This window comes from Lygodium microphyllum, chromosome 5, assembly GCF_053477565.2.
Source record: "Lygodium microphyllum isolate KBCC chromosome 5, Lygodium_microphyllum_v1.1.10, whole genome shotgun sequence".
NCBI lineage: Eukaryota > Viridiplantae > Streptophyta > Polypodiopsida > Schizaeales > Lygodiaceae > Lygodium > Lygodium microphyllum.
The window spans coordinates 1763568-1791456 of NC_141139.1; the positions used below are offsets into that span (position 1 = coordinate 1763568).

Below are 27889 nucleotides of genomic sequence, written 5' to 3' on the forward strand. Positions count from 1 at the left end.
AACTGACAAGTCGGTGACATAAATACACAACGGTCACCCTGGCGTATCACGAGTGAAGCTCGATATCTCAACACAGGTCTGTAGGACTGGTGTTTGTTGGCAAGGTGTATCATCATCGTCCTTTCTTGAGAAGGGTAAATGAAGGTAACAAGAGCCACTACTAAAGGAGGGCTTATTTTGCTTAAACCATTTCTTATGGAAGTTTTGCAGATGTTGTGATTCATTTACTAGTCCAAATGGTACTAGATTCATTCTGTTCCAAAGCATGGGGTCTTTAGCTTCTATAACCTCTAGGACTTCCTCCTCGTTAATATCTTGTTCAAGAGGTTGAATAGATCTCTCCACCTCGCTTTCTTTATCTACATCTTGGCTTTCATCATCGTCCTATTTAGACTCTATCTCTACCTCTGTAGGGGCTCTATAAGAGAAAAATAAATTCTCTGTTGTATCTTCTACTTCTACTTTTGTCTCTATCTCTACTTCTTGGTTGTGGCTCTATTGTGACCATGCAACAGGGAGAATAGTACATCCGTCCCCTATCTCACTGTCAAAAGTAATTTCAGAAGTCATTCCTGGTTCATGTAGTAGGTATTCAACCATTAACAAGGACTTGGCTTCCTTTGGGAATTGGCTCATAGTACCCACTGTCAAGGAGTGTGTATATGTTTTCTTGGGAAAGATCTATTTGATAGCTTCTTCCTCTATTGATGTACCATTTGTAACTTTGTTGAAAGAGTTTGTTAAGATTTCGATAGAGATAGATCCATTAGCTTTTTGTAAGCCATACAACTTCATTATCACCTTGTTGGGTCCTCTGCCCCCCAGGGTCAAGGTTCCCTTGAACCAATATGTTTGTGCTCTTGCTTCAAAAAGACATGGTCTTCCCAATAATAGAGGATATGAGGTCCCATAGGAATTTTATTTTACCACCAGATAGATCAAGCAGTAGTATCTTCCTGCTAGGGTTGTCTTCACATATGGAAGAATGCTCAAAGGCTTAATTCTACTTTGGAAAAGTGGCTTTGGCAATGAAGATCTCCAATTCTTCAACAATATAGCAAGAATTTTACAATTTTCCATTGTTTTTCTTCCTCTTCAATATTGCCACTTCTTCTATTTTCAGCCTCTATTGGTGCTTTTGATAGCAGTTTCCCCAACTACACACAAAAAACATGGAACCCCAAAAGGAATACCAAGAAAAATAGGGAAACTACTGCAAGAAAATCTATCTTTTCATACCAACAAGTATGTTCTTCACATTTTAATCAACAACAAGAAGAAAAATAACACCAATCTTCACGTAGCATCATATCACAAATCTTCACACAACATCATATAACAATTCTCTACCATGAATTTATCATGATAAATCTTCAACATATTCTTCATTTTCTTTATAGAAACCATCAAAGAACCACAATGACACAAAGAAAATATCAACTTTGAATGGAATTCATCACATAGTATTTATCTTTCATCATCTTCATAGTCTTCATACTATCTCTCGTGTAGATACAATATTTCTCATAGAAAATTGGCTACCTCTCATACACACACACACACACACACACACACACACTCTCTCTCTCTCTCTCTCTCTCTCTCTCTCTCTCTCTCTCTCTCTCTCTCTCTCTCTCTCTCTCTCTCTCTCACATGCTCTCTCTCAATAGTACATTGGAATTACAATGAATAATCCTCAATAACCATCTCTTATTCATGGATGCCCCTCCCAGGAGATATGCCTGATATGAAGAGTCACCAAATCCACTACAGTGTCCCTTGAGAGCTCACTATTATCATTGCCATTGTAATTTTCACTTCAAGTCTTCTTCGACTACTTCTTTTACTTTTTCAAGATATTTTGAGCTTATGTTCTTCCTCTTTCAAGGTTGTAAAACATTCCCCAAGCTAAACATCCATCTATCAAAATAGATACATAAGCAAATAGGGGCTTACAGAACGGAGACAGAGGCTCTACATAACACTATAGAGGGTCAACATAAGGCATAACAACCATAAAGATCCAACCAAAACCATTTTAAACCATCCAACACACTCTCAATCATTCCTCAAAAGACTCATTCATAATCTCAACCTCAGAAATAGAAAGAAATCCAATCAAAACAGAGGCAAAATAGACCTTATCATAACTTGAGCCCCAAGAGAGACACCAAGGAAAAGGGGTTTCTACTGCAAGAAAATCTATCTTCTAACATCAACAAGCTTTTGTTTCATTCTTTAGAGAACCACAACAAGGAAAAGAACAAATCTTCACACAGCATCATAGAAACAATCTCCCACGGTATCTTTAACAAAATTGATATTTCTCTTCATCTTCTTCATATTTTTCATTGATAGACAAAGAGAACACAAAAGAAACACCCCTTTTGAATGGAAAATAATCACATATGATTCATCTTCATTGTCTTCATAGTGTTTTCTCTCAGTCTCTCATAAAAGGATACATTGTTTTGATAGAATTGGCTATCTCTGACTCTCTCTTTCTCTCTTAATAGTAATCATCTCCTCACTACAATGCTCAATTATCACTCATAATAATCATTCTTAGGTCTTGGATACCCCTTCCAAGAGGTGTGTCTAATATGAAAGGTCACCAAAGCCACTACAGTGACTCTTCATAGCTCACTATTATCACTTCACTACAGTCTTCTTTTAAGTCTTCAGCAACTTCTTCCACTTCCTTGAGCTCTTTTGAACTTACATTCACCTCTTTCCAAGGCTAGAAAACTTTCCCAAAGTCACATATACGTTCTACAGAACACTTACAGAAGCATACATAATAGAACATAACAGGAATAGAGCTAGAACAGAGGCTCTACAGAAGCTCATCAGAGGGTTACAAAAGGTCAATAGAAAGCATCAGAACCTCATAATTCATACTAAAACCATTCCAAACTATAAAAAACTATTCAATAAACTTTAAAAAGACTTCAACCTTCATCAATCATCAATCCATGCTTCATACAGAAGAAAATCAGAACAAATCAAAAGCTAAACAGAAGGTATCAGAACCAATCAGAACCTATCAGAACATCTCAAAACCTCATATTTCTACTGAGAATCATCATGAGCTTCCAAAACATAATCAGTATCATCCAAAACACTCTCAAACACTTCCTAAACAACTAAAAATCACTCAAAATTCATCAAAAATCAACCATTCAAGCCTCAAAAACAACAAAAATCAACCAAAAAATCTAGTCATTTCAACATTCAACATATCCCCATACTTAATAAGGAAGCGTCCTTGTGACCTAAGAAAGAGATAATATAAGTTCATTAAGATCTCAACTCGATCTTCTTTAGTATCTTCAATATTCCACCCAACCATGACCCCAACTTATCACATGTATCTAAGAAAGAATACAACTAAAGGAAAACATCGTTATCTAGTAACACATCTCATAAACAATAGAAAATCATGACAAATTTGTAAGGATATAGGAGGTTATTCAGCTTTGCATCGTAGGCTTTCCATCCACCATCACCATCAGTGTCAATAGTCGAAAAGAGAGCTCTCAAACAAATCCAATATTCAACCACCACGAACTCATTACATAAAAATTAACACAGTACAAACACAAAACAACCATCTGAATGACACCTCCGAAAAAATAGATATATCATTAAGAAGCATAGAATATACATCAAGGGGTATCAATGAAGATAATCCCTCTTGAAATCTTGATGATTATGAAAACAATCCATGGATAAGGATTCATCTACAAAAGATTTGGGAGGATTCTGAAATAATTGAAGACAGCACATTCTTTCTAGCAAAACAAGGTATCTGCTAGGTAGACAAAGGGAACGAAAATATAGGATATTCAATTGTTGGTAATAAATGTTCACATTGACATTCATACATAATTTTGAAATGGTCTTTTGATCGTTATGAGAATGCCTATGCATATATACTAGGTACCAAGCAAAGTGGGTTGTCAATCTCGTTAAAGGATCTAGAGATTGTGAATATTGTTGGGAAAAATGGAGATAATTTTGGTACGCTTGACTAGCAATTGTCTAGTCCCCTAGAATTAATGGCCAATTAATCTCTGGTCCCGTAAGAGAATCAGTTGAGCTCCATCCTCTTCTTCTGGAAATCTGTTGATCAAATCCTTCATATCCACTAAACAACTGAGGGGGTTGAGAAATAGAAGTGGTAGGAGATGGAAGAGGAATGGGTAAAAGAGGATGAAGGGATGGATATGCAAAATCATAAAATGAGGAAGAAGCTAAAGAAGGATTAACTAAGAATTTAGGTGAACCAGTTAAGAAAGGTGTTAATTGATAAGCAGAAAAAGTAGAAGGAATATTGATAGATGGGGAAGGATAAGGTTGAAGAGGGGAAAATACTCGATCTTCAATGAAAGAACAATAGGTAAAGATTGGAATTTGAGGTGCACCCTGAGGTTGGAAAAGGAGAGGTAAGATGGCTACTAAGTTGGATTGATAAAAGGGAAAAATAAGCATCATAGGATGGGCCATTTTTTGATAATAAAATAAGCTAGGAATGGAGGGACCTAAAGCAGATCGTCGATAGTAGGCATCAAAGAAGGATGAATCAAATGGATGGTTCTTGGCAAGATAAGCTAAAAGATCCACCCTCAGTTGGTCAGTGTTCTACACATGAGTAGAGGCTTTATTCTGTCATTGGTTCAGAACTACAGAATCAATCATTGTATGCCATAATGTGTCAAGGCAAGAATCCTTTTTAGAAGGTTAGCTCTAGGACATATCATCTATCCCCAACTCCAATTGCTTGACATACAAGGCAGCTTGTAAGACTACATCCCCTACATACCAAGCCAAATCTTCATCATCGAGAAACAACAGATCACCTCGTAAATACATATAGGACAGCAGCATGGTACCCGAAGTCACAGAATCTTCAAAGACCATATGGACTACTTCTGTCAGCAAATCAAAAGACCAAGCTCCACACCAACCATCCTCTGCAAGAGGTAGATCCATTGTTGAGAGCTTAATATAGAAGGCCAACTTCTGCAATTGATAGTGGACAAAAAAGGAATGGTCATGAGGAATATACTCATGAAATTGCTCAAATGAAGACCATAATAAGTTCATCCTGGACTGCAGTCTTTCCACTTTAGCTTGAAACAACGAACATAATGTGGCATGTCATTGGAGAACTGCCAAGTCCGCAAGGGTCAAAGAAGAAACTAGTTGCTCAAGATTTGGTGTAGAATAACGTGACTGGACCAGTTCCACATTAAGTTGCTGAATTTGGATTTTGCTCTGTTCTAAGGTGGTATTTGCTATCTTAAGCTCCTCTGTCTGGGCAACTAGCAGAGCTTGAAGCTCTTGAGATTCCTTCAACAATCTATCTCATTCCTCAATCACATTAACCACTTGGGTTTTAGTGCCAGCCAACTAAGTGTGCAAACTAGAAATGTCAATTTTCTGAGCGTCAATGATCTTAGTATGTTGCTCCATTTGGGTACAAAGATCAGAAGCGTTCATGAGCAGAATCTAGCTCTGCAGTTGCTTTGGTTAGCTCCGCTTTGGTTTGTTGGACTTTGTCATAGCAAGAGGAATAGAGCTATTGGATGCATGCAGTCACTGATAGCTCAATAGAATGATGAACATCTTAACATAGGAAGGAAATTCCATCTCCAGCTACTAAGTGGTGTACTGAAGGGATAAAAATATCCAGAGTACCCTCACGATGTGCTCTAAAAAGATTCAGGATTGTGAGGAAAGCTGGTAGGTGACTACTAGATTGATCAAGAATGGAGACTAGAGGAGGAGCTGGGGCCGATTCAACCACTCATCTTAAGCATTTCCTCTGAACTACCATAGGAGGAATATGATCAAGATCCTCAATGAAAACATCAAAATGTTTAGTAGGGGGAGGAGCTTCTAGTGGATCAACTATCAAGGTAGAAACTTCCTTCAAAGGGGCGGCATATGCCAAAAAGATAGAAAGGTAGGAACTAAATGTAGCATTAGTTACATTACCTCTTGTGGCTCTGACAAAGTGTTGATCCATTTTTGACAGAAGGTAGGAACTCCAATCAATCGTTATGCCTTTCAACACCATTTTGGAAGCTATAAACAACTCCTTTGAAAGATAATTGGAGGGTGTCTTGGCAGGCATAAACTTGTCCTGAAGAAACTGGCATAGCTACTTCCACACAGGATTGGAGATCATGGAGACACTGATGTTAGAAGTGGTAAGAACCTTCTTGGGATCCAACACATCTTGTGTCTGCTTTTGCAACAATTTAAGGATATCCTCATTCGAAAACAGTTGTCTAGCAATAGGGAAAGAGTCTCCCCGATAGGGTAAAGACAAAGCCGTGCCCAAACTTTTAGGCGTCAATTGGAAAATTGTTCCTCTGATAGGACCAAACCTCTTACTCTAAGAGGCTAGAAACTGATCACAAGTATCAGTATTCTCTAGAATGAGTGGTAATGAGAGTGTGATGAACTTGGCTAAGCCTGCTTTGCCATTAAGTTCAGACTCCAACAATAAAGAATAATTGTGAGATACCAAGGGGACGTACTGGACTGGAGGAGGAGCGTGAGGCACCATTCAGATAGATTACACGCACACACCACACACACATAAAATCATGCCTGCAAAACAACAGAATAACCAAAAATAAGAGATCGACCATAATAGACACACACAAACGTGACTGACTGACTGACCACCCCAAGCAATCCACATCCTAGAAAAAATTCGGCATGACCTCTACACATATGCGACTGAAAGCTTCATGCGATGTAAGACATACAAACACGCTGAATCCTTGTATCAAGCAAAAAAGAAAACTACAGATCGTACCCATAATCGTATCATAGAAACCAAGCCATAATACAACAGCAATCCACTCATAACATGACCAGAACTTCGGTAAGCAATGACAACTCAAAAGACTGCACGTGCCCATCCCACGAAGCGCTTGTATTGAAAAGAAAAATAAGTGCAACGAGGGGAATTAGTTTTAAGAAATTATGTTAAAAATGGGTGGAATTTTATTAAGTGTTAAACCTTAACAAGAAAATGGTGGTTCCTTCTTAAAATATTAATTACAAATTATTAGGGGTGAAATGGTACTTTAAACGAAACCCGGACTCCAATACCCAAACTGAGGTCTCTAAATGCAAATTCATTGATTAAAAACTAAGTGTGTGTTTAGCACTTTTTGTGTAGTACGTGCACTTGTGATGGCAGGTTCATTTTTAAATAAACTTAGATGTGTCTATAGCGCACGAAGCACATGCTAAGTGAACGGCTAGTTTATTTTATTTTATTAGAAAAATATGTGTTTAACACGAGCGCACGTGGAAAAGTAAGTGATTAAAGTTCATTTTAACAATTAATTGTGATTATGGGGTGACAAAAAATAAATAAAGTAGTAAATATAAAAAATAAACACCTGGCAGGGGTGTGTATGCAAGAAACTGAGGGCGCACGGAGGGAAACTAAGGGTGCATGGAGGGGTCCCAAGCTGTAATGAATCCAACAAAAAAGCAAAAGCCACTAACTAAAAAAAAATGAAACCACATATTTTTTATTTTTAAAAAATATCAAGGCAAGATTAGTGGGTCATCTTTGGTTTATTTAACTTTGATTAGTGTTTGGTGTTATTATTATTTTTATTGTTATTATTTATGTGTTTTTGTTTTTTTGTTTATTAGGTTTCAACAATAAAAACCTTGAGTGAAATTTGAACCATTCGATTTCAACAATGTGTCTTTTATTTTTCAGTATTTTTTAGCGTATTTTTGGACTGTAAAATGAAATTTCTATAAATTTAGATTAAAAATTTTAGCATTTTTTGCCTTAAAATAATATTTTTTTCATAAGTACAATATTTTCAACGGATGGAACATGCCACAAATATGCAAATGAGTTTTTAGGATTTTTTGAAATTTTTTGGAATTATTTTTTATTTTTATTGATTTTTATGAAATTTATTCAATTTTTATGAATTTTAAAAGGATTTTGAATATTTTTACAATTAATTTTCTACAATTATGACTAGTAAAATAAGCCAAAAAACTTTTCAATTGTCATAGAAAATTTCAGGTATTTTTTGGGGGGGTTTTATTGGATTTATATGAATTTTTAATTAAGTTTTTAAATGTTTTAAAGTATTTTTAAGTATTTTTTGCGAGTTTTTGGAAAATAAAAGGAGGTACTCGACTGTTGCATGTGAATAACGACTGTGCACACCCACAAACGAGTTCTACATGTGGCCTTGTGCGTGAACGCCTGCTCGAAAAACCACATAGACTCCCCCATGAAGCCACGTACGCGAACACCGGACGTACTCCCGCACAACTATGTACAAACGCCCACGAACGATCGCACGAACATGGAGGGAGAGGGAAATGGAGGTGCTGGTAGAGGGGGCAAAAGAAAGGGGGAAAAGGGGCTAAGAGGGGTGGGGGTGAGAGAGTGGGAAGGGGGGCTGAATGGGGAATTGAGGGGGTAAGGGGTAGTTAGATGGGGGGGTGTGGTTGGGTTTAGTTGGGTGTGGGTTTAGGTTTAGTGGTGGGAGGGGGGGGGGGGGGGGGGGGGGGGGGGGGGGGGGGGGGTTTGGGGGGTTTAGCACTAGTTAGATGGGTTAGGTTAGTGGGGTGGGTTAGGGACGGGGACGGGCGGGCAGGGTGGGTGGGTGGGCAGGGGGGGGAAGGGTAAGGAAGGGGTAGTGGGAGGAAAGAGGGGGGACTGGTGGGACGGGGTTGGAAGGGGGAAGGGAAGGGGGCAGGTTGTGCAGGTGCAGGCGAGAGATGACACAACGCGGCGAGCGGCACGTTCGGCGGCGACGACGGCAAATGAGACTGAGTAGCGGGCACAGACAACGACGGTGGCAACGGCCAGAACTGCGGGTAGTCGAGGAGAAAGGCAACGGCGACGGCTGCGAAGAGGGGAGGGGGAGTGGAGAAGAATGAGAAGAAAGAAGAGGAGGAGGAGATGGGGGGACGAGAAGGAGGGAAGAGGAGGAGGGGGGAGGAGGAGGAGATGGCAGGAGTGGTGGGAAGAAAGAGGAGATGGCGGGAGTGGGGGAGAAGAAGAAGAGAAGGAAAGGAGGAGGAGGGAAAGGAAACGTAGGAGCAGGGAGATAGGGGAGAGAGAGGGAGGGCTCAGGGAGAGAGAAAAAGAAAGAAAGGGAGGGAAAGAAGAGGAGAGAGAAAAGAGGAAGGAAGGAGAGGGGGAAACCATCAGGGAGGGGTTTTTTTTAAAAAAATTAATATTAAAAAAATGATCAATAATAAGAATAATAAAATCAAGGGAGTTCCCACCTCGTCCCGCACAGAGGTGCGACGCGAGGGTAAAAATTTTTGTGTCGGCGGGAGCAAACGGGGCCAAGACGACAACAGGGGAGTTGTGAACGCCATGGGGATGTCGCGAGGCATGTAAAAGCAAAAACACGCGCATTCACGTGCAAGGCGAGGCACGTGGCAACATGGTGAGACAAATAAAAATTAATAACACCCAAACCGTGCATCAAAACGAAATTCCATAAAAAGGAAAAATGTGCCAGATGATGAGGGGAAGAGGAAGGAAAAGTGCAACAGGGTGGCTAAGGCGAAATGAGGGTGTTCACATAGGAAAAACCCAAAAAAGGGACGCTAAAATGGATGCAAAAATTAATACGAAAAGAACCAAGGGCCGGAACGAAGGGCAAGAAAAAGGAAAAAGGTTCAGGGGAAGGGGATTCATAAGGATGACACATTAAAACGAATATCCAAGGGAATGAGGAGGGGTTCTCATGCGAAAAACACAAAAATCGAGCCCAAAAATGCATACGAGAATTAATATCGAAAAATCCATTGGTCGGAATGAAGTGAGGGAAGAAGGAAAAATGTGCACAAGAAAGTGCCCGACAATCCTATCATGTCAGAACATAGTGCTGATCAAGATAAGCCCCATTCACATGGAAAAACCCCAAAAATCATACTTGAAAAGGGATTTGGAAATTAATATTGAATGATTCGTGCACCAGAATGAAGGCCAGTCAAAAGAAAAAATGTCAGGACATAGATGATCTTCAAGGCTGCCACAGTAGAACTCAGTTCGGATGGGGTTAGGAGGCATTCACATGGAAAAAACAATAAAATGAAGCTCAAAAACACCAATAAAAATTAATAATAATAAATTGAGAAGTCAAAACAAGGTGGAGGAAAAATGACAAATTTGCAAAAAGGGTGGCCGAACAAGGCTATCTAGTTAGAATGGAATTCCGAGGAGAACATGGTAGGTTCATATGGAAGAAGGGGAGAAATACGTACAAAAAAGACATGAAAACCTGCAAAAATTAATAACGGACAAACCAGACATCGAAATGGTAGGGTGTATAAAGGAAATATATCATTGGGTAGGTGTAGAACGGGAGTGTCACATCAGATCAGCATTTTGAAACAATAAAGGAGCATTCACATGAAAAAACGTCCAATTAGTGGGGATTTCTTCAAAAATTAATAATTTCCAATCTGTTACGCGGAATAGGGGATGGTAAAAAAGGGCAAAGGAACAATTTAAAGGGATAAACATGGTTGTAAGGTTGAATTTGGGGTTTGGTGAACGTAGGGGGTGTTCACACGAAAAACGACCAAAACACCATTTCAAAAGAAAGAACCATGCGAACCGCCGCTATAGGAAAGGTAGACAAGGGCTAGTGGATGGGCAAGGGACCCATTGAGGTAAAAGGAAGATATGGGATAGATGTAGATTTTGTGAATGACAAATGCAAGATGTGTGTTCGGTAGATGCACAGGGACGCATCCCCACACTTAAAACCTTACTGGATAGGGGTAAATGATGTCACATGAACACGAGACTTGGCACCGAATTGTACTTTAACGTCCCCACACTTAAAACATTTACTGTCACATGCAAACAAAAGGTGTAGGATTAGAAATAATTGGCCCATGTTGTCGAGAGTTGCGATTGACAGTTGACGTCGCGTCCTATATCGCAGTCATCTACAGGAGGTACCCGGATGTCTTCACAGCAGACGTCTAGCATGGCAAGGACTATGCAGAAACACCCAAGGAGGTAGTTTTGCTGATCAAGGCACAAGAAATCCAATGATGACGAAGAAGGTTGCACTCATCGCACAGTCGCACAAATGGAAACGAAGAAATACTCGCTCACCCCATAACTCACATCGCTTGAGTCAATGATTAAGAAAACCCGCATCGCACCCCCGGTTTAGAAATCAACAAGGGGAATGGGACAAAAGGAATATGCTAGGGTGCATAGTTGATGGTGCATTCTTGCATCCAACCCCGTTTGGTAGCATAAGTGCAAGCAGGAAGGCCAAGGAGCCTTGTTGCGCAGTAGTGTACAGAAGAGGATGATGTGTCCTATGGTGATAGTAGAGACCAATCTCGTGGGTGCAAAGGGAAAAGAAAACATACATTACTCTAATGTCGTAACGTCCCTCAATCCTCACCTCTCAATGATTGTTTTGAGGACACACCAGTCACACTCTAACCCCCTCTGTCGCACACTCTATTTGAAAATACATGAGGGTAACCCATTCCTTATACCCATTGATGTAATCCTCACTTGTGCTTGTGCAAAGGTTGTATGCCTTGTGTGCATTTGATGGTGCAATAGTGCATCCAACCCTATGCTGGCATACAATGTAAGAAGGAAGGCCAATGAGCCTTATAGTGCAGTGCACAGGAACAGATCATGGATTGTGCATTGAGAGGCCCAACCCATGCATGCACACTCCATTCCATATAGCTCACCTCTCATTTGAATTGAAGGAAAAGTATTGGTCACTCACCCCACCCTCTCTCTCACACTCACTGATAGATACAGAGGGCAAACCATACTCACATCCCATCTTGTTAGGATGAAACCTCGCATCACTCAAGGGGTGGTTGATGAAGATTGCTTTGTCTATTATTGTCTTCAGGGTTTGAAGATGAGGTGGACCCAGGGAGGTAGCCCATATATCTGGTACTGTAGATTTTATGGAGATCATGTCATTTGTGTGAGGGAATCACATGTTCTGCGAGGAGTACAGAGACATCACACCAAGGAAGGTGGCTTTGGAATTTCTTCTGAAAAAGTGTCTATCATGATGATTCGGCTATCCTAGACTGTGGGGTGTTACCACCTTTTCCACAACCAGCTTCCCGCCCAAGGGTGTTTACCACCTTTTCTCAGAACAAGGCCTACTATGACAGGGAATTGCTTCCTTTTCTCCCATAGCAGTTTGTTTTGTTTTTTTTTCTCTTTTTTTGTTTTTTTTTTCTTTCCTACTCCCAAGGGTGCTTTCACTTTTTCTCAAATAATAGGTCGGCATGACAGGGTCCGAAGTCCTTTTCTCCCATGACCGATATATTTTTTGTTCTTTTTTTAAAAATAAAGAGAATGGTAGAAATACCATGTGTTAGGACCATCCTCACCACCACGGCTGGATCATATGAGAAGAGAACATAGTAAGGATGGGAGGTGTCTAGGAGAGGCTAGCAAAAGGATGCCGCCTCATAAATAAGAGCGTAATGGCTATCAATAGCACAAGGAGAAGGCCAGTGCAACTCGCAAAAGGGAAAGAGTGGACCGATTGTGATTGTCAAGATCCCCAAGGAGGGAAGTACTTCTTTAGGCGATAGCCATTGATCTGAAAGGGATCATCAGAGGCATCAACTGTGTGCAGAGCCATTCGGATTGATAGCAAGTATCTTATAAGGACCCATCCATCGTTGTTGAAGCTCAAGAGCCACTACTGAAGGAAGGCCTATTCTTCTTAATCCATTCTTTATAAGGCTTTGCGTATGACATGATTCATGGATCTGTCCAAAGGGTACCACAATCATTCTGTCAAACAGAAAGGGATCTTCTACTTCTGAGGCTTCAAGAACGTCAAGAACGTCTTCCTCATCTCTGCCTTCTGTGAGTAGGATAGATCCTTCTAGCTCACTTTCATAATATTAGTCTGCATTATCACTTTCATCCTCTTCAAGATCTATTTCTACATCTGTGGGTATTCTGTGAGAGAAGAACAAGCTCTCTATTATGTCCTCTGCTTCTGTCTCTAACTCTACAAGTGACTGCCATGTAACAGGGAGAATAGTACATCCATGCTTCTATTTCACTATCATAGGTGATTTCAGAAGTCAATTCGGGTTTAGGTAGGAGGTATTCTCCCATGGACAAAGACTTTGCTTCCTTCAGTAGTTGGCTTTTAGGAAAGATCTATTTGATAGCCTCTTCGTCTCCTAATGTACCATCTGTTACTTCATTTTGAGGAGTCTATTATGACTTTGATGGAGGTAGATCCATTTCCTTTTTGCGATCCATACAACTTCAACACCACTTTATTGGGTCCTCTCCCTAGGGTTAGGGTTCCTTTGAACCAGTCTGACCGTCCTTGCTCTTGCTTCAAAAAGCCAAGGTCTTCCCAACAGTAGAGGGTATGAGGTCTATAGGAATTTGGTTTGACCACCAAATTTGTCAACCAATAGTCTCTTCTTGCAAGGGTTGTTTTTACATATGGGAGGATGCCCAATGGTTTGATTCTACTTTGGTATGCCAATCTGATAAGCCACTATGTAGGTTGCATTCCTTTACCTAGATCCTTCATTGTCACATCCATCATGATTGTTACTGATAAGCCTCCATCAATCAATACATATGCAATAAAGTATCATTCTATCCATATGTCAATCTCGGGGGCTCCAGGATCTAGGAAGGCATTAGTCATATCTACTTCCTTCACGGGTTCTGAAGCTCTATTGGACTTGGTCACCATGGAGGGAAAAATTATTAGGCCTCTTCTTCTTGGGTGTCAACTAGGAGACAACATCAGCAAACTGTTGGAAGGTTAGGTTTGGTTTAAAGGTTTCTAGATCTTTGACTAAATCATACTCTTTGATAGGATCCACAGGATTTTCCAATCAATTGGGAAATGGGGCCACACCCACTTTTATCTTCCCTTTTAATTCCAGGAGTGGCAACATCTGTGCTTCTTCTTCATGAGGAGGTACTTCTGTATCCTCTATTTCTTGGACCCCAGGTCTTGTCTCTGCAACAATCTGTGTAGCTCTCTGTGGCTCTATACTACATTGTTTTGGACTGCATTGTTCTACTTATCTTGAGAAAGGTTGAACTTCATAGTCCTGGCTGAAGGAGCGTTCTCTTTTGGGGCTACTGATTCTCCTTTCTTTGCTCGCGTTATTACAGCCACTTCCAATTCCACCAAATTGGAAGCTGATTCTTGGGTCTTGTCCAAAGGGGCTGAACTTTTGTAGCTGATTCTGAACTCTTGTCCAAAGGTCTTGTCCAAAGGGGCTGAACTTGGACAATCTTTTGTAGTGTGGCCTTCTCCTTTGCATCAACTGCTCAAGGGCTTGTAATCCACAGCTCTTCTAGGGTTTGGACAATTTGGTGAGATATGACCCTTTTCTCCACATCTATAACACTCCACTTCTAATCTCTGACTACCACCATCGTCCTCTATAACTTTGAGAGGGAAACCTCCTTGGACCGAAATCAGGACCAAACTCCCCGAGCTTTGGTCCAATGTTCTGTGTTGTCATTTTGGATTCCAACAAGTTGAATCTTGCATCTTCATCTTTCTTTCTTCATTCGTGCATCTCTTTTAGAGAGCAAATATCCTCTGTATGGTTCTTCCTCAAATAGTATGAACAGAAGGCTCCATGAATGGTTGGCTTTTGGGTACATTCAATGGCTAAATGTCCTGGTTGATGACACTTTCCACACCATGTATTAGAACACGTCACATCTCTCCCACCTCCCGCAGGAGTGGATATATTGGCAATATTCACCTTCAGCATTTGTAGCTCCTTTGTAATCACATCCATAAGCTCTTTCTTGATAGGTAGTCCTTCAGATTTTCACCTCCTAGAGTACTTATTGTAGGGTTTTGGGAAGCTTCTGTGATTACTGCATACACTGGTTGTGTTGATCCAGGAGGTCCTCTATTCTAGTTCTGATTCAGAGCTCTTGTTGAGACTTGGAGTTGTTGATTCCAATGGGTAGGATTCCACTGTTGTTGAGTCGCCATCATTGGAGGAACTGTTTGAGACCATTGCTATTGTGGTTGAACCATCATTTGAGGCATTGTTATCTGCAGCCACTGTGGATTAGATGCATTATATTGCGGCACTATTTGCATCTTGGAGTAGGGGTAGGGAACTATTCTTGGAACTCCATTTAGTGGGTATACCACTCTTGGCATGGGAGGAGGTAAGACTCCTCTTATTGAGGTCATTGACAACCTTTCTTTAACTTCGTCATATAGTCTTGCATCTTCCACTGTAGCTTGCAGATTGACTAGTCTTCTCAATTCTACAAACTTGCGGACTTCTGGTTGTAGGCCTCTGAGGAACACTCCTTTCTAGATGCCTTCATTCAAATGATGATTGGTCCATCTCTTCAAGATGGATTCCATTTGCAAGATATAAGCTTCTACTCTTTCTCCATAGGACTGACTTAGGTTCATGAACTCCTCTCACATCCGCTCTTCAAAACCTTCACGCCTAAATTTAGTGAGGAAGGCCCACTTCAAGTCATCCCATGTGCCAAAAGTTCCTATTGCTTGTCTCTCGTACCATTGAAACGCCACGCCCTTGAAAGTGGTAGGAAATATTGCTAACCAATGCTGGGGGGGTTCTGACATTGTTAGCCACACTTGCTACCATAAATTCTGCTACATGAAGATCGGGGTCTTCATGGTACTCTCCCTTAAGGATTGGCAATGGGACTACATTTGTTGGCATGTCATCAATATTTCCAGGACGAATTTGACTAGGAAGGGGACCTTGAGTTGCCATGGGGACTTTTGTAAAGAGTGCTTTTAAGGCGTCGAAGGAGGCTTTTGCTACAAGCTTGTTCTCAGCCTTGATATTTTTCTTCTTTCTTCTCACCTACCTCTGGACTCATTCTAGCGCTTATCTCCTTATGGCATAATTCATGAGGGGGTTGGCTCCACTAAAATGTTAGTGCTCCCACATAAGGATAACAGAAGGCTTTAGACTCTGGATGACTCTCTTCCCAACATCTCTTCTACTTCCTTCTTTTCAACATCTCTGAATTTAGATTTCATGCCATTGCATAGAGGAAGGTATTTAGTTCTGAAGGTGTCAAAGTTCATGCATCTAAGCATTGTTGTGGTGACATCATCATAGCAATGCCAAGTTCTGATGGTTTCAACATTGTATGTTGTGAAGAATAATCTATCCACCAATTCCAGTAGGTTGCTAATTGAACAAACATGAGATCGTCAATGCACCAAGCATCCCACATGTCCTGTTGTTGAGCATCCATGAACAAATTCCAACTCTTTTCTTTCTTATTTTCATGAACCTCCACTGACCACGACTCCTGAAGCTTCTTCACGATCTCCCACTTGATAATGTCTAGAAACTTCTCAATGAAGGCTAAATCTTCCATGGATGGTCATTCTCTCTGTTTTTGCACTTCAGTTTGTTCCCAAACAATTTGCCACCAAGATGCACGTCTCTGTTGCTTCAACTGAAAGAGGAAATAGTCCACCACATAGAGCCTACACCATGATGGTAATATGTTTCAGTCATTGTGGGATGAACTTCTTGTGAAAAGTGGCTTTGGCAATAAGAATCTCCAAATCTTCAATGGAAGAAGAAACTTTGCAAACATCCATTGAATTCTTCTCTTCTTGGCAAAGCCATTTTCTTCATTTTCAACCTCTTATTATGCTTGTTGATGGCAAGTTTCATCGGCTATGCACCAAAAACATGGAGCCCCAAGAGAGAAACCAAGGAAAAGGGTTTCTACTACAAGAAAATCTATCTTCTAACATCAACAAGCTTTTGTTTCATTCTTTAGAGAACCACCACAAGGAAAATAACAAATCTTCATGTAGCATCATAGAAACAATCTCCCACTGTTTTGTCTTCAACAAAAATGATATTTATGTTCATCTTCTTCATATTTCTCATTGATAGAAAAAGAGAACACAAAATAAACACCCCTTTTTGATGGGACCTGAAATGGTCTTATAAAACTTGATAGCATGACTCATAACACTCAAAGTAGACTAAAAGAAGAGTAAAGTAAATATGAGCAACACACTATTGGATGCAATTTTCCCCCATATATGGAGTGGGTGTCTCCTCCATGCCATATTTATAATATTAATATGAATCTTACTTTGCCCAAAGATGGACCCTTTATAGTCACTCTTTTCTTGCAAAAGAGTTTGAGCTAACTGAATCGATGGTTACAATCAATTGCACAACCCACAACCTCTGAGAGCCATATTTCTAAAATATCTTCTAAAATCTCAAGTAAATATTTACAAAAAGGATGTACATACGCCTTAGAATAAGCTTAGAATAAACAACGGTGCATTTATTTAAATAAATTAATGAAGAAGTCTTTGGAATAAATTGTGCTTTGCCAAGTATATTCAATTCATCGTGCTCTACACGTCAGCTATTGTCAAAAATTCAAAAAATCATATTAAACAATAATTAACTAAATAAATGCAACTAGCCAAAATAAATCAACTAATCATTGGAATTCCATTAAATAATCAAATCACATAGATGTTAATACTTGAGATATGAATATTGTGGCATCACCCATGTACATCACCCATGTACAGCTTCACCCATGTTCACACCTGCAAGTCTCACACTCGGAAAGGATATGCATCCCCATCAACCTTTTGCCCAAGACAAAAAGTAGTTCATTCTTAGGAGTGTGCCCCGTGCTAATAGAGAACCATTCAAGGTACTCATCCCGTTAACGTGCACACAAGGGAGAACCATTAAAGGTACTCATCCCCTCATGTAAGTGCCACTTGACAATATCTTTCATGTTTCAAGTTTATAGTTCTTGTGATACATTATGTACTCTAGATTAATCTTTGGTTGTTCAAATGGTGAGGAGTTGTAGTAGTCACTTGGATTCATGGATGCATATCCCTCCCTTTTTTGGCTCTATGCTCCATGCAAACTCCTTCTATGTAGCTTCTTTAGATACATTTCTCATCCTCTTCATGGAATATTTATGAATATATTTGGATAATAGTTATATATTCAATTTTGTAAATGATTTATGAAATATTTTAGCATATGTGGTTGGAATGTAGCCTTGCCACCCAATTTTTTTTCTATGCAACTGTCACTATTTGCATCACAAATAAACTTGTACCTATTGCTATTTGGTCACAAATAAACAATGCAACCATCTCTATTTGTGTTGCAAACCAACGCTATATAGTGATGCAAATAGTGATGTACATAGCGACAGATCCGTAGAGACACATATATCAATGTTTTTAGCGATTTGAACATTGGTATGGGGCCTATATGTTGTAGTATTTGTTTATCCCATCCTAACTGCTTCCTTTATCTCATCCTACCTGTTTCCTTTTTTTCCATCCATCATACCCCTGCACAAGAAGGTCAACGTGTCGAATGAGGCAGGTCCCTCCAACATGGTGGGTCCCTCTTCAATGACACTCAACGCAAGGGAACTAGTGGTGAATGATGCTATCTATTTCAATGTACAAAACTAACTATTATTTGGTCTAAGTATTCATACATAATTTCTAGAATTATCCTTATTATTCCTAGGAAACAATTATAGATTATCCATCTATTTAATTGATAATTTGCCAAGCTTCTAAATACCCATAAACATATGTTTTGGTTGACTTATTATTAATGAATTAATATATATTTATTTGGTTTTTATTTATACTTATGTTATTTGGTGTCTATTTGTAAAAAAAACCATAGGATTTATTAAAAAAAAGAGTGCATATTTTATCGCACTTTGTATGATTAAAAAATCACTATGACATTTATGCATGCACATTAATAATTTATAAAAAATCAAGAAGGCATATCTTACATTTTTATCATTTGTTAAAATCTCGTTGCACACCTAATTTGACCATAAATAAATTATAGATTATTCTTTTATAGTCAAGGAATAAATCTTACAAAATAATATGATATATTAAATTAAAATTAATGCTTAGAAGTTATTCAAAAAATAAAACAGAATGGGTGTAAAGGCATGTAATTCTAGCCACTAATGTGTGAAAATTTTATCAAATGATTGAATACTAGAATGTCTACTCGATTGAAACAATCACTTAAATTAGGAAGTATGGTCATATTAAATGTATAAATCTCCATGGTAGTTTAAATAGTATAAGCCTATTTGAGAAGGATTGATCGGCTATTGTTTACGTTGGATGTTGTATATGATACACATCTAAGGATTTTATTAAAAACTTTTGCATATGCCTAGATATCTTGTAGGATTAAGCAGATTGTACCTTCTTCAAGGGCAATTGTTGGTGTTCGATTTGAGCTGATTTTGTTTCGACTATGAGTGTTAGGCAAGAAGGTATCATATGAAAGGTTACCTCATATGGCAACGCGTAACTAGGGGTAGGGGCTCTTGTCGAAAAAGGATGATTACCTTGTTGGCCCTCATATGGAGAACAATTCGTACCAGTACGATGCGGTGAGCATTAGGAGCTTGAGAATTCATGGGTTGGTTTATTACTCTAAGAAAGAGAGCAGGTCTTTTTGTATCTAGCACTATGAACAAGAATCTAATGTAATGATTATTAAATAATAAAGTAGATATTTTGAAAGAACTGTCTTTGTTGCTTTTGTGATGTGTCTAATGAAGATGTGAAATGAACCTAGTGTTGAAGGATAATTAAGAAAGCTACTTGTATATGTCAAACTGTTTATTAGCATGCTTTATTTAGAAAATTAAAGAAAAACCACATTTAAATAAAAAGTGGGCAACCGTCTTTCCCAATGGAAAATGGTTGATGGATGGGTGGATCGAGTAAGTCAGGTGCTTTCCCTATATGGAAAATTTAGGATAAAGAGCTATATGCAAAAATTTTCTAGGATTCTTCGCAATCACGTGTTGTTTTAGAGAAACGAATATGAGATTTTGTCTTATGGGTAGAGGGATAGAGTTCAACTCTCCCTTGTCTCTCACTCACTTTAAAATAAATTGTTAACTAATTAAGCAGATATTTTGAAAGGATTGTCTCTGTTGCTTTTGTGTTGTGCCTAATGAAGATATGGAATGAACCTAGTGTCGAAGGATAATTAAGAAAGCTGCTTGTATATGTTAAATAATGTATTAGCATACTTTATTTAGAAAACTAAATAAAAACCACACTTAAATGAAAAGTGGGCAACCATCTTTGCCGATGGAAAATAGTTGATGGCTGGGTGGACCTAATAAGTCAAGTGCTTTCCCTATAAGGAAAATTTAGGGTAAAGAGCTATATGCAGAATTTTGTAAGGATTCGATTTTAGATCCCAATCACGTGCTATTTTAGAGGAACAGAGATGAGATTTTTCCTTATAGAGGGGTAGACTTCAACTCTCCCTTGTCTCTTACTCACTTTGAAACAAGTATGACAATTGACCTGCTCTCAATCTTGTAGGGTCACAATGTTATCACCTAGATTGGGCGCTAGAATGCTGTTAGAGAATGTGGAGCCTTGTAGTAACCTTCAAGCTAATCCTTGTGGGTTGAGGCCAAGTGCTTCATAATAAGATAGACCCAGGGCTGCCTAGTCAAACCGAAGCCAATTAAATAAAAGCCACACTTAAATGAAAAGTGGGCAATCATCTTTCTTGATAGAAAATAGTTGATGGCTAGGTGGACCCAATAAGTTAAGTGCTTTCCCTATAAGGAAAATTTAGGATAAATAGCTATATGCATATATTTTTTAGGATTCGATTTTAGATCCCAATCACGTGCTATTTTAGAGGAAAAGAGATGAGATTTTTGCCGTATGGATAGATGGGTAGATTTCAACTCTATTATCGACTTCATGACTTTCTTTAACCATTACCTATTCCAAGTAAGCCATGGCCATCCTTATCCATGGATTTCATTGTTGAACTATATTCTTCCAGAGGGTATGATTCCATCTTGGTGGTGGTTGATCGATTCACAAAAATGGTAAGCTTTATCCCAACAACCAAGAGTATCAATAGAGAAGGGACAATAAAGAGAAATATAAGAGAAATGCAGATAAGCTTCGCATGCAACATCCATCATACAAAATTGGAGATCTAGTGTGGCTTCTTCAATGTGATCTACATTCTTCTTACCCTTCCCAAAAAAGCGATTATCAATGACTTGGGCCCTTTAAGATTCTTGGCCAAGTAAATCTAGTCACCTATCGTCTCCAGCTTCCCAATCTATGAAAATCCATCTTCCATTCCATGTTTCAATCTTGGAGCCATGTCATACATCTAGTATCCCTGAAATAATACCAAAGCCATTGCATCCAATCATAATTGAAGATCATTAAGAATATGAAGTAGACAAAATCCTAGATTCAAGAATTTCAAGAGGTAGATTACAATATCTTGTCCATTGGAAGGGCTATGATACAAGTGAACGAACATGGGAACCAACTTCACATCTTTAAAGAGCTCATGTTAGGGTTCGTAGATTTCATCTTCAATACCGAACCAAGCCAAGGCCGATTCAAAAGCACATCACCGCCCCTCGTGGAACTCGATGTTAGAAGGGGGAATAATGTAACAGATGCTCAAGCAAGGATAGCCCTTGGTTCGTTTGTAAGCTGGAATAGCCCTTGGTTCCATGAAGTTTCCAAAGGATTCTAGAAAATTCTGGAAGATATCAGCATCATCACTTATGTCATCGCTAATATCACTATGCCATGTGTTAGTGTGCATGTCATGCCATATGCGGCATCATCTTGTAATGATATATGTTCCCCTTAACCTCCCTAGGTTATAGTACAAATAGGGGTCATCATGAGCTTCAAGCCCTTGAATCTTGCCAACACCAGTTGTGAGGCTCCTGCGAGGTAAGTTCTCTTCCAATTCTTGTCTAGTCTTGTATCGAGTCTTATCTTGTAATCAAGCCACACTCTTATGTGAATTCTCTTATGTAATTGAGTTCTCTTATAATCGAGTTATCTCACAATCAAGTTCTAGTTCAACTTCTCTTTCAAGTTATTCACTTGTAAGTTATGAGAGCAATCTCCTCACTCTTGAAGAGCACTTGCCGTGCCCATAAAACTAGGAGGCTGAGTTAGTAAACAATTGTTGAGTCACCTCAACTAGAGTGGTTACAGGGTAATCATTTGTAATATATTTGTAAGGTGATTAAATGTCATATAAATAATCATGATAATTTAGGCTTGTGACATATAGGGTAAGGGGGCCAATTATACAAGACCTAATGAGAGAGAGATTTTTAGGAGGGATTTCACACTGTGCACTTTTTTTTGGAGATCTAATGTATGAGCATAAAGGGGACATAAAATGGAATTGAATGAGTCTAATATTGAATTTTTTATTTTTACAATCTTTTATACAATCTACAACATACAATTTTTTGGGGGGGGGGGGGGGGGGGCGAGGAATTCCTAAGGTAGAGGTACACACTTGTGGGCTAGTATTGTGACACTTTTTAGCAAATCAATGAGTGACATGTAAGCAAGATGCTCAGTACATTTCCTTTTTCTGTTACAATACTGGCCCGAAGATGTTTGCGTTTTGGCACACATTCCATAATTGGTGCTCTTAGCTTCAAATTTTTGCTTTGTGAGTCGGGTATGAACAACAAGGTCGTGCAAGTGCCTCTTACGTTAATAGCCACCAACTTTCTTAGGCCGATGAGAATCAAGGTAGTGCTACAATATTTTGACATTTTGGTAAATTTCTCAGCATTCTACTTATGTAACTTTCGTTTCTTCGTATGCATACAGACCTCCACTAGGGGTGCAAGAAATTCACAAGTTTTTCGTTTCTGTGGTCGAGGTCGGTTCCCTGATCTATGAGGTGCCTGTCCTTAATCACGATTAATAATAATAATAATAATAATAATAATGCTAATACCATAGCTAGTCGAATGCTTGGCCTTAATGACGCGCTTAATAATCCTAATGAAGCGCCATGTTTGATTTTTGCGTTCTCGTTCGCCTTCCTGTTCTTCTGCCACTTTACATGTAGATGTAGATGGCGATGGAGAGAGATTAATACATCAACCATTCAATCTGTCTCTGTGTGTGTGTGGGTGGTGCCCTGGCCCTGTTTTGCCAAGATTAACAAGAAGATCCAGCTCCCATCCCCTCTTGTCCTCCTTTATGTGCCTTGAGGGGATCCATTACTGCAAGCAAGGGAAGGGGCGCAAGAGGAAGCTAGCATGGCCAGATCCGTGCGCAGGAAGGGCTATGGCTGAGGCAGACCAGGGCATCAGCATCTCCTTCATGGAAGCTCGCCTTCCAGGCCCGCAGCCCAAACACGAAAAACAAAACGCACAGAAAGGAGCAGATTTTGAAGGAGAGGGTAGGAATGGAACAGAGGGGCAAGAGCAGGGCTCTGGTAATGTCTGGGGAACATGGGAGGAGCTCCTGTTAGCCAGTGCTGTCAAGAAGCATGGCACCAACAACTGGACCCTTGTGTCCGCAGAGCTCCAGGCGCGTTCCCACATGCCGCTCAGCGCTTTAGCGCCCGAGGTACTGTCATCAGGTCTTGGTCCCCCTTCCTTTACCGCCTCCTAGGATCAAGAACAGCATATTCTCATTATCTGATGGCATTGCAGGCGTGCAGAGCAAAGTATTTCTCCATCGAAGATCGGTACAGCAGCCTGGAGAGAGAGGGGTATCTCCGCTGCTGCTATTTTCCTGCGTGTTTCTGTCTTCCAGATCCGCTGTTTTGGACCGTGTCTAATTTTGCTTCATGCTTCAGGGATGGGCAAATGCCCTGGTTTGAGGAGCTCAGGCGGCTTAGGGTTTCTCAGCTTAAGCAAGAGCTCAAGCACTTTGATTCCTCCATCCCGTAAGCGTTTTTGTGTCACAAACACATCCAACACATCGCTTATATGCTTTGCGAGGGTTGGTATGTGATCTTTGTGACCATCTATTTGCAGGTCCCTTGAGAACAAGCTCAAGAGGCTGGAAGCTGAAAGGGATAAGAGTACACAATTTTGTTCCTTAGTAGGTGAAACTCCTCTTCGGGTAGAAAGTCAGAGGTCTAGCAACACCACAGAAGTGTCCTCTTTGAAGCAGGCCTGCAAGGTCCATGCTCCAACACCTCCAGGGATAAATGATGGGACTGTTACAACCTCAAAGGATGAGAAACTGACTGTCCCTGAACTGCTAGCCCCTGACAAATCAGAAACTGCGAAGACAGTTCTAGCAGTGGCAGGCCATGAGCCAGAGTCAAAGGTTGGTGGTCCCAAAGATGAAGTAGCTGATGCTGGTGTGCAAGAAGTTGAGGTGGAGGTTAAGCCAATTGTATCCTCAGAAAGTCTTTTGAGGATTGGTGATTCTGATCTCAATAGTAGTAAATGCAGCAGAGAATACTTGGTTAAGAAGCCTGAAGTAGGCTTGTGCTTCAAAGTCCAGGATGAGAATGGACATGAAGCAGTGGTGAAAAAGACAGGTAGTCCTCTTTCCCCTGCTAATTACAGGAGTGTTTCTGAGAATGATAATGCAGTGTTACCTGAATCCTTGGTTACCCGAACACAGTTGGACTCACTGAATCCCTGTGATGCCAATGGTGCCAGATCAACAGGTTTACAGGTGTCAGTCAATACTGCTGAAAATGGCAGGTCTCTATTACCCCCTAAATCTGAGGGCATCACCGATGGATCTAATATGCAGGTGGATCCTCCAGCTGGCTTAGTGCAAGCACTTTCACGCCTAAAGCAGCAGCAGAATGCCCCTCATGATGGTCCGATTTCTGGGATGCAGATTTGCACACAAGTAGACGAGAGACAGGACAGATCCTGTGCAGCATCTGACAGGGTGCCTGCACTGGATGTCAAGCAGGTTCTGCCAGTCGAATCAGCAGATAGCACAGAACATATTAAGCAGGAAGCAGCCTCTGCTGCACATGATGTGAAGAACACAAATCAAGGACCTGCTTTTGCCAAAGATGCACCGGAAAAACTCGGTGCTGAAGATGCCACGTCAAAACCTGTTGCTCCAGAGATCAAGAAAGAAACTAATTCTAGAGAGGTTTGCACTGGTTCAAGACATGTGGATAGTGACACAAAGCTTCAAAGCACAAGTTCTACAGAGAACTCTGAACTTCATGAGGTTTGGGGTGAGTCTGCTGAGGCTGGTGATCCCAAAGGAGAACAAACAAGAAAGAGAGGAAGGGTGACTGGTTGGGGAAAGAGAAGAAACCTGAGCAAAAGAACCTCTACAGGCCCTTCGTCTATTGTTAAGGAAGAGAGAGATGTGGGAACCCCAACTGAGGCATCTGTTAAGATGGAGTCAATGACAACGAGTCATGAAGGCAGTGACAGCTTACAATTTCAAAGAGCCAAGCCAGAAAATGAATATGATACTGAAGTGTGGCATCTGATGGAGAGGTCTGGTGATAGCAGAGTTGAGAGAAGTGAGGTGGGCTCTTTTGTTGATGGAAATGAGGATATCTCTCCAATGAGCAGGAGGAACAGGAGGGAGCCTAAAGTGTCTGGAAAGCTTTTACCTCTTCTTGAGTCTCTCCGAACTATCTGTGGTCATAAGTGTGCTCCTTGGTTTAAGCACAATCAGGAAAGCCAGGTAAAGAAGTTTTTGTGCTCTGAAATATCTTAAGACATGGTCATTGGCACAGACAGATAGTCTGCCCTTTCAGAACAGCATTGTGTTTGAATATTCATGTGTATGTTCTGCATGTAGCTGCAGGCTCGATGTTACATTTATGCTTTAATATGATTCAAAATTCTGTTATCTATTAATGGACAGACAGTTTGACAGTGTTGTGCTTTTACTTGCCTGCTGGATTGCAAAGTTCTTTAATTGATTGGTTTGTTTTATCAAATGTGAATGGGACCAGAGATGTTTCCTTTTGTGATTCTGTGGTTCTGTGGCTAAGGTGTATGTGTTGTGCTGTTGATGCAGGACAATCCAAGGTATGATAGTCTTATCAGGGCCCCTTTAGATTTGGGTTTGATTCGCTCCAGACTGGAGGAAGGTCGATATCCTGGTAGCATGCATTTCTTTAGAGATTTGCTGCTAATGGTCAATAATGCACTGGTATATTATCCAAGGGAATCGCCTGAGTCATTGGCTGCCAGTGGTTTGCGAGAATGTATTGTAAAAGAGATGGCTGGCATTTTTGAAACTGAGGCTCTGTTGAAACAGGAAGGACCTTCTTTCAGAAAGCGTGACATTGGCAAATCTAGGCAACCTAGTGTTGGGATGCATGGGAAAAAAAAGGGGCTTAAGAGGCCTTCCGCATCTGATGCAACCAATGCCAGAGATCTACCTGCTGTTAGATCTAGCACAAGTACAGACAGCCGTAGCAATGTGAATCTAACTGCGGCTAAGGAGGTAGGCCTCTCAGCGAAGGCTGTAGGTGATGCAAAAAAGGAACTTGGGAAAGGTACCAGTGACATGAAATATTTTACCAAGGGTGTTTTGGAAAGAGTTCCAAAATCCTCTGGTGAGGCTAAAACACATCGTTCTGATAATGTTGCCACAGGGAAAGCAAGTGATCTAAGGGAAGTAGAGTCAAGCAAACAGTCTAATGTTGTGAAGGCCAGCGAAACTCTGGCTGGCAGTAAGGATCCCATGAAAGGGGGTGCTACAACTTCTGGGAATATCTCCAGGAGTCCAGCTGCACCACTGGTCAACATTTCTAAATCTGGAAGCCACTGTAAACCTGCACCAGTAGGATCCAACAAAGACTTGAAAAGCAGTATTTCACGTGTTAATTCATCTATTCGGCAGACAGATGTTCTTCAAGAGCCAGTAAAGAGGGGGGTCGGTCGGCCTCCCAAGCATTCTCAGCAGCAGGCGTTGAAGAAAGCAAAGCAGATTGAAACACCCAACCCACCCCGAAAGCGGGCTAGAAGGTGATGCAGCATTGCTTTGCCTCATCCAAGATCAGTAGAAGGAATTCCTTTGTACTATCTTGCCCCAGGTTGTACATCGTTTTGCCATCTTGTGGCTTGCCAGCGCTTCAAAATGTTGGTTAACATCACTTGGAAGCCTCAGAAGTGAGGCAAAAAGCTCTGACTATGTCATGAAGGGAAACATTGCTGGTCTATTCACTTATTGTACTGCCATCAAGCAGTTAGTTGTAGATGTGAGTTGGCCTTAATCATACGAGTGACCCAAACATCTATACAATGAGATTTGTTTCTCTTGTACTGTGAACGCTCTGATTGATGCCACTAGACTTATTGGCTAGTTGAATACTATCATATAGTCTCAGTTAGAAACCTCCAAGATGTGCATTCTGCATTGCATTGTGCATGTGCATGTGCTGGGATGCCTTTAAGCAGCTAGTGCAAAAATCTGGCCTGTAAGTGCTGCTCCTCTTGGGGGAACTGCCTCTTAATTGAGATCGTGAATTAACCTCAGTAAAGAGTTGGCCTGTTGCTCCTGTCCCTCAAGCTATCCCTCCTGTCTGAACACCTATGTAGATGGAACCTTAAGAAGCATACTGTCGTAAAGTGTCATACAGAAGAGTTGTACCTTTTATGTTTGGGTTGTGTGAGAGGGTAGAGCTGTAGCCTACTGTCATAAGAGTGGTGTTTGGAACACCTATGTAGATGGAATCTTAAGAAGCATATTATCATAAAGTGTCATGCAGAAGGGTTGTACCTTTTATTTTGGGGGGTGTAAGAGGGTAGAGCTACAGCCTAGTATCGAATTTTAAGCTTAGCACTTGGACAACTAGTGTCTATATATGCAGTCATGTCAACCTTTGTGGAGCCTCCAAACTCCAAGTTTAAATTGCAAACTTTAGTTGTATAACTGCACACGCGATGGTTTGCCTGTATTGTGTTCTTGTGGCTGTATTAAGTAAATTTGCACATTTAATACAAACTGGATGTTTGTGTCTGTACCCCATAGTTGTA

At 40.3% G+C, this 27889-nt stretch overlaps 1 protein-coding gene and 1 pseudogene across 1 annotated transcript; both read left to right on the forward strand.

The window, feature by feature from the left end:
* Positions 1–21072: 21072 nt before the first annotated feature.
* Positions 21073–21563, forward strand: LOC148035438 (uncharacterized; annotated as a pseudogene).
* A 1283-nt stretch (positions 21564–22846) lies between these two features.
* On the forward strand, positions 22847–27641 carry LOC148035439 (uncharacterized). The gene is made up of 5 exons (XM_087677395.1): positions 22847–23525; positions 23612–23670; positions 23758–23847; positions 23939–25583; positions 25923–27641. Exons 1-5 carry the CDS (start codon positions 23154–23156, stop codon positions 26880–26882), a joined length of 3126 nt encoding a protein of 1041 aa, XP_087533521.1. The 5' UTR covers positions 22847–23153; the 3' UTR covers positions 26883–27641.
* Positions 27642–27889: the final 248 nt, after the last annotated feature.

What these genes read in the sequence shown, in the direction of transcription:
- LOC148035439 (XM_087677395.1), top strand. Translation starts at nt 23,154, where the DNA reads ATGTGCCTTGAGGGGATCCATTACTGCAAGCAAGGGAAGGGGCGCAAG. An exon ending in TCAGCGCTTTAGCGCCCGAG is followed by an intron (nt 23,526 to 23,611) that starts GTACTGTCATCA and finishes ATGGCATTGCAG; the next exon opens with GCGTGCAGAGCAAAGTATTT. An exon ending in CACTTTGATTCCTCCATCCC is followed by an intron (nt 23,848 to 23,938) that starts GTAAGCGTTTTT and finishes ATCTATTTGCAG; the next exon opens with GTCCCTTGAGAACAAGCTCA.